We start from the raw sequence: 13,575 nt of genomic DNA on the forward strand, positions 1-13,575 counted from the left end.
TGCGGACGGGAAGCCGGTGGGAGAGGACGATGGCCGGAGGGGGGAGGAGGCGGCCCTAGCGCCATTTTGTGGGAGCGAAGTGGTAGCTGGGCTGCTCTTGGATTCCTCCTTGCTTCATTCTCCCTGTCGGGCTTCCTAGCAGCGGCCTAGCGGGTGAGTTGCAGATGCTTCTCACTAAGGACGCCCTGTGTGCCTCGGCTCCCGCGATGGGGCGGCCGCCGCCCCGGAAAGGGAGTCGTGGGACCAGGCCTGCTTGGTCCTGCCGGAGCGGACTCGTGTGGGAGCGACGTTAGGGCCTGGCGCGGGGTGGCAGCCGGCGCCTGAGCTAGGGTGCTGGGCCCACGCAGCTGTGCAGCCCGAGGCAGCGGTTTGGCCTGGCTTCCCGGCGCGGGTATTGCTTTGTGCTTTCGTACTTTTGCACCGGGACGGAGTTTAGGGCCTGATACCCCAGCGGTCCCGCCTCGGCCGCGCTTAGAAACTCCTCCCTCGGTTGTCACGCACTGGCTTCTGGGAGGCGGCGGCCCGCGTCGCGAAGGACCTGTCGCCGCTGTCCCTGCGGCTCAAGTTTGGAGAGCCTCTGGACAGCCCACCATCTGGAACAGGGAGGAACTTTTCCGTTGTTCTTTTCGGCTGGCTCACTGCTCCTATTCAGTCCTCAAAACTCAGCTTCTGCATCGCTTGTTTAGGGAAGTCACTTTGACACCCCTGTACACCCACACACACAACACATCTCAACCAGCTTAGGTTCTCCCAAACACCCTCAGACTACTTTCCAGTAGTACTTATCACGATTGTAATAAAATAAGTACTTGCTTGAGATCTTTCTCCTGCTTTCCCCTTCCCCCCCCTCTCCCCCGCCTTGCCACTAGCATGCCATCTGAGACTAGTTTCACAATGGCAGCACTTGATGTATAGTAGGCATTCATCAAATACTTAATGAACTAGCGAGGCATTACATTTCAGTAGCTATCCTTGCCTTTACTTTCTCGTTTTTCGGGGATAATCAACACCTGTAAGAATCCAGAGACCAGAGAATTTTTCTACAAGTTACAAAACAGTGACGTATAAATCAGCTGGGATAAGGAAACAGTTACTTTGACCACAATTGTTAAGTCATTTGTATCTCTTTTCCCTTTAAGAGAAACAAAGATGTCTGAATATATTCGGGTAACCGAAGATGAGAATGACGAGCCCATTGAGATACCATCGGAAGACGATGGGACAGTGCTGCTGTCCACGGTTACAGCCCAGTTTCCAGGGGCATGTGGGCTGCGCTACCGGAATCCAGTGTCTCAGTGTATGAGAGGTGTCCGTCTGGTAGAAGGAATTCTGCACGCCCCCGATGCTGGCTGGGGGAATCTGGTATATGTTGTCAACTATCCCAAAGGTTTGTTGCCATTTGGTTTTGCAGTGATCCTAAAGTATAGGTTTGTATCTCGTTCTCAAGCATAGATCATGGTCTCTTCGTGGTAAACCATCTCCTATTTATTGCCCAAGTATTTCTTCAAAAGTTACTGTCAGACAAGCTTGGAAGACCACTAAATGAGTGAGAATTGGAATACAGAACATGTTTTTAAAACTATGTGTTTAATTATCTGCACTAATTTTGCTGAACTAATGCCAAGTTTAAGAAATTAAGAATGCTTTGCAGTTCTATCAGTCTGTTGAAAATAGTCCTCTGAAGTGCCTCAATATTTTGGTTTGTTCTTAATCCTTGCAAGCTACGTCATTCATTCAGCTAATTTTACTCCTTTTTTTCCCCCCTTAAATGAACATCAGTTGCAATAGCCCAAATCTTGAAGTAATTCAGTCCTAATTATAGTTTTAGGTCTGGGCTTTTTCTCACTGTCTTATCAGTGATGGTTTTAATCTAAAAGGAAGCATGAAGATTTAGAAGTGTGCCAAGGAACTAAGAACATTTTATCAGTAGGTACTTTGTGCTAGTTGATAGATCTGTTACTTTTATTGTAACTTTATATTGCAACAAAGGTGTACTATTTGGTCAGTATTTAAGATGTTGCCTCAAGAGATTTTTTCATGTATCAAGAAAAATTTTACTGGAATCAACTTGGTTTCTTTTAGTCTGCAGTTTCTTGATCCATTGGTTGTAGATAAATACTTACCCAAATTTGAAATGTCATTTAGATAGTAATGTATTGATGTAGGTTCATAGTTGTAACAAGTGTACCACCCTGGTAGGGGATTTTTATAATGGGGTGGGGCTCTGCCTCTGTAGAGGGAAGGGTATATGGGAAATATGCCTTCCTCAATTTTGCTGTGAACATAACGCTACTCCAAAAAATGGTCTGTCTTTTGTCCAAATGTCATTGAGTTTCTCTGCTCTTCCAAATACTGGTTTTTTTTTTTTTTAATAACCTTAAGTTTCTGTTATTATAAAATTAATGTGAGTTTGATGTTGAAAGTTTGGACATAAAACAGAAAAACTGAAATCAGCCTTAAAAATCTATAACTGGAGATTACAGTTGCTAATTTTGTGGTAGTCAGATTATTGACATTAAAATAATCAAGGAAATATATTTAATAGGCACAAAGATAGCATCATTGTTTTTCAACCTGTTTTTTTTCCTTCCTTAATGTATTTTAAAGTGAAAATAAAGGAACTTTTGTTTTGATACATCTTTTGAGAGGGGAGAACATACAGTTGTAATCTTGAGCTGTTACAGAACCAGAGGTTAGAATCCCCAGATTGGCTCCAGAAAAGCAACCGAGCCACTTATTTAAGCCTTATTCTGTCCATGAGAGCTAACATCACTCATTACCAGAAGTTTCCAGTGTCTTACTATTCCTAGAATGTTTTTGTTTCTCATTTCTGCATGAAGGGGGTGAAGTGTTTAAAGTGTTAAATGAATGTTCTAAAAGATTTCTGCTCATTTTGTTTAGATAACAAAAGAAAAATGGATGAAACAGATGCTTCATCAGCAGTGAAAGTGAAAAGAGCGGTCCAGAAAACATCTGATTTAATAGTGTTGGGTCTCCCATGGAAAACAACTGAACAGGATCTGAAAGATTACTTCAGTACCTTTGGAGAAGTTCTTATGGTTCAGGTAAGCTTTGATTTCACTTAACAGTTTTTCAGTGAATGAGCGTCCAGAACTCCTTGTTCTGGTGATGCTACCCTTCATGTTCAGTAGGTGATATTTTTAATATTTATTATATGTATGCGTAATGGGTGCTGAAAAGAAATTTGGTTTATACTATTTCCCTTCATGTGTGTACTCTGGGTTGGTTATATGTGTGTGTAGATTTAGTGAATTTAAATGATTTTTTTTCTAGGTCAAGAAGGATATTAAAACTGGTCATTCAAAAGGGTTTGGCTTTGTTCGCTTCACGGAATATGAAACCCAGGTGAAAGTAATGTCACAACGACATATGATAGATGGACGATGGTGTGACTGTAAACTTCCAAATTCTAAGGTACTTTCTCTTGTTTTCTCTGCTTTGGCCATTTGTGGTGACAAACTTAATTAAAAGACACTGTAAAATAAAACATTACAATTGGAAAATGTGGCAGGGTGTGTTCTTGAAATCTTTTGTTAAAAGTCTCAGGACCTTAATGCATGGTGAATATTTTATATATTTGTTTGAAATACTTAGTTTATTGCTTCTCCAGAATAAAACATGATTCATTTTATTCCTTCTCTTGTTATTTAATGAATTAGCAATTTCTTACATAGTTACATGTGAACAGAGAATATGTGGATCTCGTTAGTGTTAACAAAGACAATTAGAATATGTTGATCTTGTTACAAAAGCCTTACTTATTCCAAGCAAGCAAGACTTGCTTATTTGGAACATTATCCTCTTTGCCAGGACATTTCTAATTCATCAACTTTCCTTAATCCAAATATACTTTCATCAGCTTTAAAATTAAAAGCATTGAAGTCTTACAAGAAGATGTGCTAATACAAAAAAGAAAGGATGTACCTACTTTTTAAGCACTCACCTAAAGAAAAGGCAGGTAGATTGTGTTACATCCTCCACCAGAATGCTGTTTTCATTGCTTGTAAAATATTTCTGATGGTTTTTCTTCCTTTTGATTTGATCAGCAAAGCCCAGATGAGCCTTTGAGAAGCAGAAAGGTGTTTGTTGGGCGTTGTACAGAGGACATGACTGCTGATGAACTGCGGCAGTTCTTTTGCCAGTATGGAGAAGTGGTAGATGTCTTCATCCCCAAACCGTTCAGGGCTTTTGCCTTTGTTACGTTTGCAGATGATCAGGTATTTTTCTCTTAATAACTTTGCCCCAGTTAGGTGATTTCTGTTGAACATTGCCCTTCCAGCTAATTACCATCCTTACTAACTAAGCTCTCTGACCCTGTATTTGGGTCTGAATATTTGTGATAAACCCCTTAGGTATATTTTTAATATGTGACATTTAAGTGGGAGTGTTACACATCCTTTGAAAATGAACGGAAAAATCCCTGCTGCCATTACTATAAAGCTAAAGGCTATTTTATGGGTTTAAAGGAAATAAGTGCTCCTTGCTGATTTTTTTCTCCAGCGTAGATGATGGCTTGAAATCTAAGTTTTATTGCTACTTTGTATGAATCAATGGTTTAATCTCCTCTATTTACATCCCTTATTTTTTATAGGTTGCCCAGTCTCTTTGTGGAGAGGACTTGATCATTAAAGGAATCAGCGTACATATATCCAATGCTGAACCTAAGCACAATAGCAATAGACAGTTAGAAAGAAGTGGAAGATTTGGTGGTAATCCAGGTGGCTTTGGGAATCAGGGTGGATTTGGAAATAGTCGAGGGGGTGGAGCGGGTTTGGGAAACAATCAGGGTAGTAATATGGGTGGAGGGATGAACTTTGGTGCTTTTAGCATTAACCCAGCAATGATGGCTGCAGCCCAGGCTGCTCTGCAGAGCAGCTGGGGTATGATGGGCATGTTAGCCAGTCAGCAGAACCAGTCTGGCCCATCAGGTAATAACCAAAGCCAAGGCAACATGCAGAGGGAGCCAAATCAGGCTTTTGGTTCTGGAAATAACTCTTACAGTGGTTCTAATTCAGGTGCAGCGATTGGTTGGGGATCGGCATCAAATGCAGGGTCAGGCAGTGGTTTTAATGGAGGCTTCGGCTCTAGCATGGATTCTAAATCTTCTGGCTGGGGAATGTAGACATTGGGTTACAGTTAGTTGGTATACTGGTGGGAATTCAAATTTTTCTAAACTCATGGTAAGTATATTGTAAAATAACATGTAAGAATTTTCAAAATTGGTTTGTTCAGTGTGGAGTATATTCAGCAGTATTTTTGACATTTTTCTTTAGAAAAAGAGGAAGAGCTAAAGGAATTTTATAAGTTTTGTTACATAAAGGGTTGAAATATTGAGTGTTTGAACGTGAACTGCTGTTTGCCTGATTGGTAAACCAACACACTACAATTGATATCAAAGGGTTTCTCCTGTAATATTTTATCCCTGGACTGTCAAGTGAATTCTTTGCATGTTCAAAATGGAAACCATTGATTAGGACTACATTCTTTTCTCCTTGTTTTAATTTGAACCCCACCATATGGATTTCTTTCCTTAGGAAAATCTCCTCTTTGGAGATCATGGTGTCACAGTGGTTGGTTCTTTTGTTTTTTTTTGTTTTTGTTTTAACACTTGTCTCCCTTCATATACAAAAGTACAATATGAAGCCTTCATTTAATCTCTGCAGTTCATCTCATTTCAAATGTTTATGGAAGAAGCACTTCATTGAAAGTAGTGCTGTAAATATTCTGCCATAGGAATACTTCTGTCTACATGCTTTCTCATTCAAGAACTCGCCATCACGCTGCGCAGGCTGCGTCTTTGACGGTGGGTGTCCCATTTTTATCCGCTACTCTTTATTTCATGGAGTCGTATCAACGCTATGAACGCAAGGCTGTGATATGGAACCAGAAGGCTGTTTGAACTTTTGAAACCTTGTGTGGGATTGATGGTGGTGCCGAGGCATGAGAGGCTAGTATGAGCGAGAAAAGGAGAGAGCGCGTGCAGAGACTTGGTGGTGCATAATGGATATTTTTTAACTTGGCGAGATGTGTCTCTCAATCCTGTGGCTTTGGTGAGAGAGTGTGCAGAGAGCAAGGATAGCAAATAATGTACGAATGTTTTTGCATTCAAAGGACATCCACATCTGTTGGAAGACTTTTAAGTGAGTTTTGTTCTTAGATGACCCACGTTAGCTGAATGTGTTAAGTGAAACGATACTTGTATTTCCCTTACCCCTTTGTCAACTGCTGTGAATGCTGTATGGTGTGTGTTCTCTTCTGTTACTGATCTGTAAGTGTGGTAATGTGAACTGAAGCTGATGGGTTGAGAACATGGACTGAGCTTGTGGTGTGCTTTGCAGGAGTACTTGGAAGCAGAGTTCACCAGTGAGCTCGGGGTGTCTCAAAGCAGGGTGGAAGTTCTCATGTCTGTTAGCTACCCATAAGAATGCTGTTTGCTGCAGTTCTGTGTCCTGTGCTTGGATGCTTTTTATAAGAGTTGTCACTGTTGGAAATTCTTAAATAAAACTGATTTAAATAATATGTGTCTTTGTTTTGCAGCCCTGAATGCAAAGAATTCATAGCAGTTAATTCCCCTTTTTTTGACCCTTTTGAGATGGAACTTTCATAAAGTTTCTTGGCAATAGTTTATTTTGCTTCAAATAAACTTATTTGAAAAGTTGTCTCAAGTCAAATGGATTCATCACCTGTCATGCATTGACACCTGATACCCAGACTTAATTGCTATTTGTTCTTGCATTGTCCAAAGTGAAAAGTTTTTTTTGTTTTTTGTTTTTTCAAATCTAGTTTTTAATAAGTCTGGGTGACCACACCTAAAATGGTAAGCAGTACCCTCCAGCTTTTTCTTAGTGCCTCTGTGCATTTGGGTGATGTTCTATTTACATGGCCTGTATAAATCTCCATTGGGAAATCATCCTTCTAAAAATATTCTTATTTGAAGGAGTGGGCAAAGCAATGTTAATTTAAAATGCTTTGTAGCAAAGCCTATCAATTGAAATGAAGGGAATATCAGCACCTTTCTAGATGGGGATTTGAAAAGTGGAATTAATTGCAATAGGGATAAAGTAGAAGAAACCACAAATTATCTTGTGCCTGAAATCCATTAAGAAGCCTGATAGCTTTAAGAACTAGCAGGGTGGGTTGTCTGTCTGTGGAAGTGTTAAGTGAAAGGGGCTTTGTCTTCCAAAGGTGGGGAGATAGTATAATGTCAAATAAATCTACAAAACTCAAGACTCTCACGGTGCATTGTTAAGTATGTAAAAGCAATAATATATTGATTCTCTATTGTACTTAAAATGTAACTAACTTATGTGAGAGTCAGCTCCTTTTCTAGTGGAAGAATGTAACAGTTTTTGTGTTGATAATTTACCTAATGCCCTTATCTAATTAGATTATGATAAATAGGTTTGTCGTTTTGCAAGTTATGTGTTTTAAACTTTTATAAATGAAGTCGTCTTTTAGGCTTATGGTCGCCACATTGTTTTATTCAGTTTCCTCTGTAAAGGATCTTGCGTTGTTTTAATTTTTTTTTCTGCATCTAAATTGCATGATTTCCAAACCCTGTACCATCTGAATTTTGCATTTTAGCACTTGCACTATTACTCAGCAGCAGTAACATGGTAACTTAAAATGGTATTCGGGGACCTCCAAAGACTAAACTGACAAGCCTTCAAGAAGCCCAGGGGTAAGTTAACTTTGTCAATGGCATGGTTTTAATCCCTTATTTACACTTGTATAAATCTAGTTACCAGTCTTAGAAGGCTTTCAATGTTGAGTAGCCTTCTATTAACATGTTTATGGTACTACATAGCTATGGGTATTTAATTCTACCCTAAAAAAAAAAAATTGAAGTTTAGAAGTAAACTATTTGGCAAAGATTTGTTTAAGTCTATTTGGTCATCTAAATGCATTCATTCTAAAAACTTTTTTGAACCAGTTGAATAAAAATTTTTGTTGCCACCACAGTTTAGTGTCTGGAGTCTTACTGGAAAAATACAGTTTCTTTTTTTATTTATGTGACAAAGATGCTGGAAAGTTAGCTTTAAAAAGTGAGTCTCTAGAAGTTGCACTTTATATGTACAAGAGAAGTTAGTTGAAATCACAGTGAATTTCTACATAATAATGGTGACTCTTTGGCTAGAATGAGGAATTTTGTTGAGTGTTAGGTATTAAAACTTTTTAGGGAGGCCAACTAAATGAAATTTTTTAAGGTTGGGTCAGGGCTTAAATTTTGTCCTTAGGAAAGATGTTAAGTACATAGTAATTCAGATGTATGTGATAATTAGAATAGTTTTTTGTTGTTGATTACTAGGAGAGCAACTCTTAACTGTGTATTTGAGTTCTGTACTCAGCTGTTGTACGATCTGTAATCTATTTTTAAGTGTGCCCAAGTATTTCATGTTCATGGTAAGAAAAAAAACTACATTTATTAATAATACTGCCACTTATTTTTAATATATTTCTTATGAAAATGACACTTTTGAATCAACTGTCTTCTGAATTTGAACATTATTTAGGTTATTTCCAAGTGCTAGGAATATTCTCACAGCTAAATTAAAATCTTAGCATTGTAATTACCAGGTCAAAGACTATGCACGCTTTTAAGACTTGTGAAATATATTGCCAAATTGTCCTTTAGAAAATCTCTTGACAATGTGAAATAGTGCTGTTCGTGTTCTTTGTTTGGCAGTTTTTTATAATTAAAAAATGATAGTGTTGGTTTTAACATGGAAATCAATCTATACATAGGCCAAAGTGTTGCTATTTCCAATTTATCTACCCAAGAAAAACATTCAAAGTAACTCCTGAACCAATACTGCTGTAATATATAACATTCTCAGATCAATAAGAACAAATACAAAAGTAGTTAAAGAACATGAATAGGAAATTTCATAGAAATGCAAATGGATAGTAGAAAAAGACACTGGACTTTGTTAAGTAAGTAAATGCAGATTTAATCCATGAGTTTGTAATGGATTGGCCAAGATGAGTATCACTACAGTGGCTTATGTCCCCTTGAATCAGAGAGTTAAGTGGTGGAAGAGTGGCGGGACACATGCCTGAAAGGCAGGCTCACCTGCAGTCGGGTTCAGTTGGGGTGGAATGGCAGCGCTCCTGTTCATGTTTCTCAGGTCAATTTGCCACTAAGATCTTTTACGGATATTTTTTAAAACAAAGAATCACGTACTAGCTGAAGACACAAAGTTAAAAATTACTATTAATGATGCTCTTGATCCAGGGAATGTAGTTTATGACTTTGGTGTAGACCCCATACTGATCTGCTTCCCCACAATTAATGGAACCCCAGGACACTATTCCTCCCACAAACCACTTCTGGGTCTCATTATCTAGAAACACTAATGCCCCCCCACTGTCACCTCTACAGCTGTCCTTGCCCCCACTTTGCAAGCCAGCACAAAGCATGTTATCAGTTACCCTTCCGTCTGGATAGGACTTCTTTTCGTAGGCAGCAGTACATTTTTGATGGTCAACAACTGGTATGTCAATAAACTTTAGATTTCTGGCAAGAAACCCTCTTTGGGTTAATCCCCATCCAGATGCAGTTCCAATGTCATTTGTCCTCATGAAAGATTCTGCTTCTTTTCTTGGCAAACAAATAGGCATGATGTTGCTGTTGATTGCAACTTTGTTCTTCAGTTTAATCAGTGCTATGTCGTTATCGTAACCAGCGTCATGAATGTAACTTTCATGTATAAAAATGGCCTCCGCCCAGGCTTGTGTATAATTAGGTGATATTCTCTTCAGGGCACCCATTCTAATCTGTAGGGAGGCAGTGTCTTCCCTTTGGTCATATACAGCATGAGCAGCTGTTAGGATCCAGTTGTCGTACAGAAGTGCACCTGCTGCCATAGTTTTACCTAGTAACAGCACTTGCCAAGGAAAATAACCAAGCTTTGCATTTTGTCCTCCATATATACGACCTTCTGTAGTACGGGTGGATATTCCACACACTGGGGAAATAAGCAGATGTATAGAGGCTTTACAGAAACCTGATATTGTTTTTCTCTAATTATTACCACTTTGGAGTTGTCAATTACTCATGTTTAATGTCACCCAAAAATTGTATCACACGAATTGGTGTTTGTCCACCTGTACAGGCAAGTGAGTATAGTATATATATGTTTTACTGCTCAAAACATTGTTCAAAGATCCGATAAAACCATTCGGTATTTTTTAGCTCCTCAGAAAATGAGGTGAGTGAAAATTAATATGTAGAAACTAATTTGTTTTGCCAAAGTAACTTGGTCTCAGGACTGGGAATGTGTTCGGTAGGGCTAACAGGAGTTGTCTGAGCTGGTGTGCACAGGAAGTGAAAGTAAAAAACCTCTCCATTGCTTCTGTTTTCCTCCTTGTAAAATGGGGTATCTACAGTGTAGTTCTGGGAAAGCAGGAACTAGGGTCAGTATCATAGGATTTGCAGACTACTTCCACCTTTGAACATTTAAATGTTTTAAAAATGAGAATGTTACAGTTGTAGCCATGAACCTTCGGGTTCAGAAATTATTTCTGGTCTAGTTGTTCCTTCCAGACACTAGACTTTACTGTATATTGCTAACTAAATATGCTTATTAATGTAGCAAATCTGTTTCCTGTTGTGGCAGAATACTCTTATGAAAGCTTATAAACATTGTGTCAACTGAGAAGACTAAACCCAGTAACAGGGGTAATGGATATACTGTTACTTTTCTGATTTTTTTTCTTCTTTGTCAACTATATCTTCAGAGCCAATTCTGGTAAAAACTTTTTCTGAGTACTATTAAAAGGCAAATTGCATTAATGTTTAAAAACTAGATGTCATTGGAAACAATTGCTTAGGGAAATAATGAGGTTATTAGCTTTGGGTTTTAATAGCATTTCTGTAGAGAAGAAAAGTAACAGAAGAACTCGTGTTTATAAATGTATAAATGGTTCAAGATAATTTTAAGTATTTAATTTTTTATGCTTGCCTAGTTGTAAGGTCAAAAATAATCAAATGACTGATGCAGTCAGGACCTAACAAACCTCTCCACATGGAAAGGGGTAATGAGAACATATTATTTGGAAATAATAAGTTGGTCTAAGAGCCAAGTGCTGAAGTTACATTTCTGCCAACACAGCTAAAGCCCTACTTACTGTCTTCTACCCAGTTCTACTTTCCATCAATTACAAATCTCTTGTATAAATGTATCCATTACCAGGCTCACAGATTGGGAGTGATTTTTCTCTTTTGGAGCTCGTCCAGAATCCATCAGCCTCACACACATATTTACCTGCAAATCATTGGAAAAACAAAAATGTTTAACTGCATGTAAAAGGTGGTTGTCATTTGCTTGAATACCCCCTTGAAAAATGTTGATTCTTGAGCATCAGTGGGAAATAGAGGTTCTGAATAACCGTTTTACATGATTTCATAAATAGGAGGTCTCTGCATTACCATGTTTGCTTGCAAAGTGGAAACCTTTTAGACGTGTAACTTGAATATGTATCAAGATCTCAAGTGCTTAATGATAAGGTTTTGACTTGTTAAATTAAACCATTTGGAATATATTGTGTGTTTGTGGTAGTCATTTACTAGATAAGATCTGTTTTCAGATTCTTGTAAATTGACATTAAAGTCACTTCAGCTGCAATATTTCACTTAGCAGGTGGGAGACGTGCCTTTTAATCTTTTGCCTAGCCTTAGCCAAAAATGTTGGGTAAGTTTATTTTCAGATCATGAGGGCTTAGGTTCCAAATATTACCCACCCCAACTTGGAACAGTTTGCTTACCATCGTTGGTTGTCATCGTGTAGAACTCATTACAGCGGTATTTAACCACAGCCCTGTATGTGGTCACAGCAGGACCTGTGATGTACTCCACCTGGCCACTGGGTAGATCGTCAGGAGGGCCACAGTCCACAACTAATAAATAATAAATAATGGGAGAGGGAAGTCAGTTTGTGCTGAATTCTAACATTAAAATGATGTGTGGAGATTGTGATGGTGGTTGGCTGTGTGGTGCTGTAACCTGAAGGCACATTCAAGGTGGACATCATTTCATCTCTGAAAATGAGCATCACCTTAAGTGTGGTTTTAAAGCGTCACTCCTTCCTATCCCTCAGTAAATGGCTAGATTGAAGTGAAGGCCCTGAGCAAGGAGGGTAGGATGCTTTCCCTAAAGGAAGGGGATTTGAAACCACTTGGACTTCCTTAGCATTCCCACATGTAAAAAAAGTGGCTGGCATTTATTGACTATCTCCTCGTGCAACAAAATAGCAACAGAAGAAAACAGCGCGGCGTGCAGGTGGCATGTACAGTCTGGCTCCATGTAAATGGTGCAATTTGATTGGCCTTAAGGGTAGAACAATACAAAAATGACTGAAGGACTCAGCTTGTTATGATCCTTAGCTTTTTAGAAGGCCTAGAAGTCATGCTACCTTGAGTTTGGGTTGGAACTCATACCTGTTCGGACATTAATGTGAAATAACTAACCCGTTTGTGAGAAAGTGGTATCAGTCTGAAAGTCATAGTTTTGTACACAATAAAACGTTGTTGATGTATTTCTGTGGATACTAAAAAAATAATACTTGGTTTTCAGCAGCTTAATAGCAGTGTATCTGGCTCTGTGCCAAGTGCTTAGTCCACATTGTCTATAATTTCTCCACAGGTAATATGCCCATAACCACAGAAGTGGCAAAACCAGGGCTCACACCCATACCTCTTACTCCAACACTCCCTTCAGTGCCAACTCTTACTGTTTTTTAAACTAAAAATTGGTGGTATATTCTGACAGGAATATAAATTTTAGAGATGAAAATATTTAAATTCCCCTAGGAATTTTGTAGAAACCGTTGAACAAGATATGTGAAGATATAGGTACAGAGGTATTAACTACAGCATCTGTAATGGTAAACGAAATAAAGATCGCATGGACTGAAAATCAGGTCTCATGGAATACTAGACAGTCATTAATAAGAATGAGCAGCTCTGTTAGTACTTGAATTGATGTGGAAAGATAGCCCAGCAATTATGGAGGGGAAGGGTAAACTGCAGTCAGATTTGAGAATCCCACTTTGGTTCAAAAGTATGTAATAGTGAAATACATTAGTATGAATAGCATAGGAGATAACGAATGTGAAGGAATGGACCCCAGTGTCCTAAAGGTATCAACAGTTTGAGGATTTGGGCAAGAGAGGTTTTCACTTTTTTTTGTTTTGTAAATTTGTTACTTCCACTAACATTGATGCTTTTGAACTGGGGTTCTTGGAGAAGACTTGAGAGTCCCTTGGACTACAAGGAGATCAGTTATTGGAAGGACTAATGCTGAAGCTGAAACTCCAATAGTTTGGCCACCTGATGTGAAGAACTAACTCATTGGAAAAGACCCTGATGCTGGGAAAGATTGAAGATGGGAGGAGAAGGAGACGACAGAGGATGAGATGGTTGGATGGCATCAGCAACTTGATGGACGTGACTTTGAGCAAGCTCCGGGAGTTGGTGATGGACAGGAAAGCCCGGCATGTTACAGTCCATGGGGTTGCAAAGAGTCGAACACAGCTGAGTGACTGAACTGAACAT

General features: G+C 38.9%; 2 protein-coding genes across 5 annotated transcripts in view; one reads left to right on the top strand and one right to left on the bottom strand.

Moving 5' to 3' along the window:
* On the top strand, window positions 1-11,558 carry TARDBP (TAR DNA binding protein). 4 transcript variants are annotated; one of them, XR_011467287.1, is made up of 9 exons: window positions 1-153; window positions 1,140-1,387; window positions 2,902-3,065; window positions 3,295-3,435; window positions 4,068-4,238; window positions 4,613-5,824; window positions 6,559-6,838; window positions 7,606-7,702; window positions 11,217-11,558. XR_011467287.1 is itself a non-coding variant. In XM_005901300.3 (6 exons), exons 2-6 carry the CDS (start codon window positions 1,150-1,152, stop codon window positions 5,141-5,143), a joined length of 1,245 nt encoding a protein of 414 aa, XP_005901362.1. In that variant the 5' UTR covers window positions 1-153; window positions 1,140-1,149; the 3' UTR covers window positions 5,144-6,540. The 4 variants fall into 4 exon arrangements, 1 of the variants encoding a protein (XP_005901362.1); XR_011467286.1 differs by lacking the exon at window positions 11,217-11,558 and having other exon boundaries at window positions 7,606-7,982; XR_011467285.1 differs by lacking the exon at window positions 11,217-11,558 and having other exon boundaries at window positions 6,559-7,982.
* The window catches only part of MASP2 (MBL associated serine protease 2), a 23,599-nt gene continuing 19,182 nt past the window's right edge, over window positions 9,159-13,575 (bottom strand). Inside the window, exons 9-11 of the mRNA XM_070384402.1 lie at window positions 11,788-11,919; window positions 11,214-11,288; window positions 9,159-9,989 (exon numbers count right to left, since the gene is read on the bottom strand). Coding sequence (XP_070240503.1) covers window positions 9,223-9,989; window positions 11,214-11,288; window positions 11,788-11,919 — 974 coding nt within the window. The 3' untranslated portion in view covers window positions 9,159-9,222. The remainder of the gene's footprint in view (window positions 9,990-11,213; window positions 11,289-11,787; window positions 11,920-13,575) is intronic.

Source organism: Bos mutus, chromosome 16, assembly GCF_027580195.1.
Source record: "Bos mutus isolate GX-2022 chromosome 16, NWIPB_WYAK_1.1, whole genome shotgun sequence".
In the NCBI taxonomy this organism is placed as follows: Eukaryota; Metazoa; Chordata; class Mammalia; order Artiodactyla; family Bovidae; genus Bos; species Bos mutus.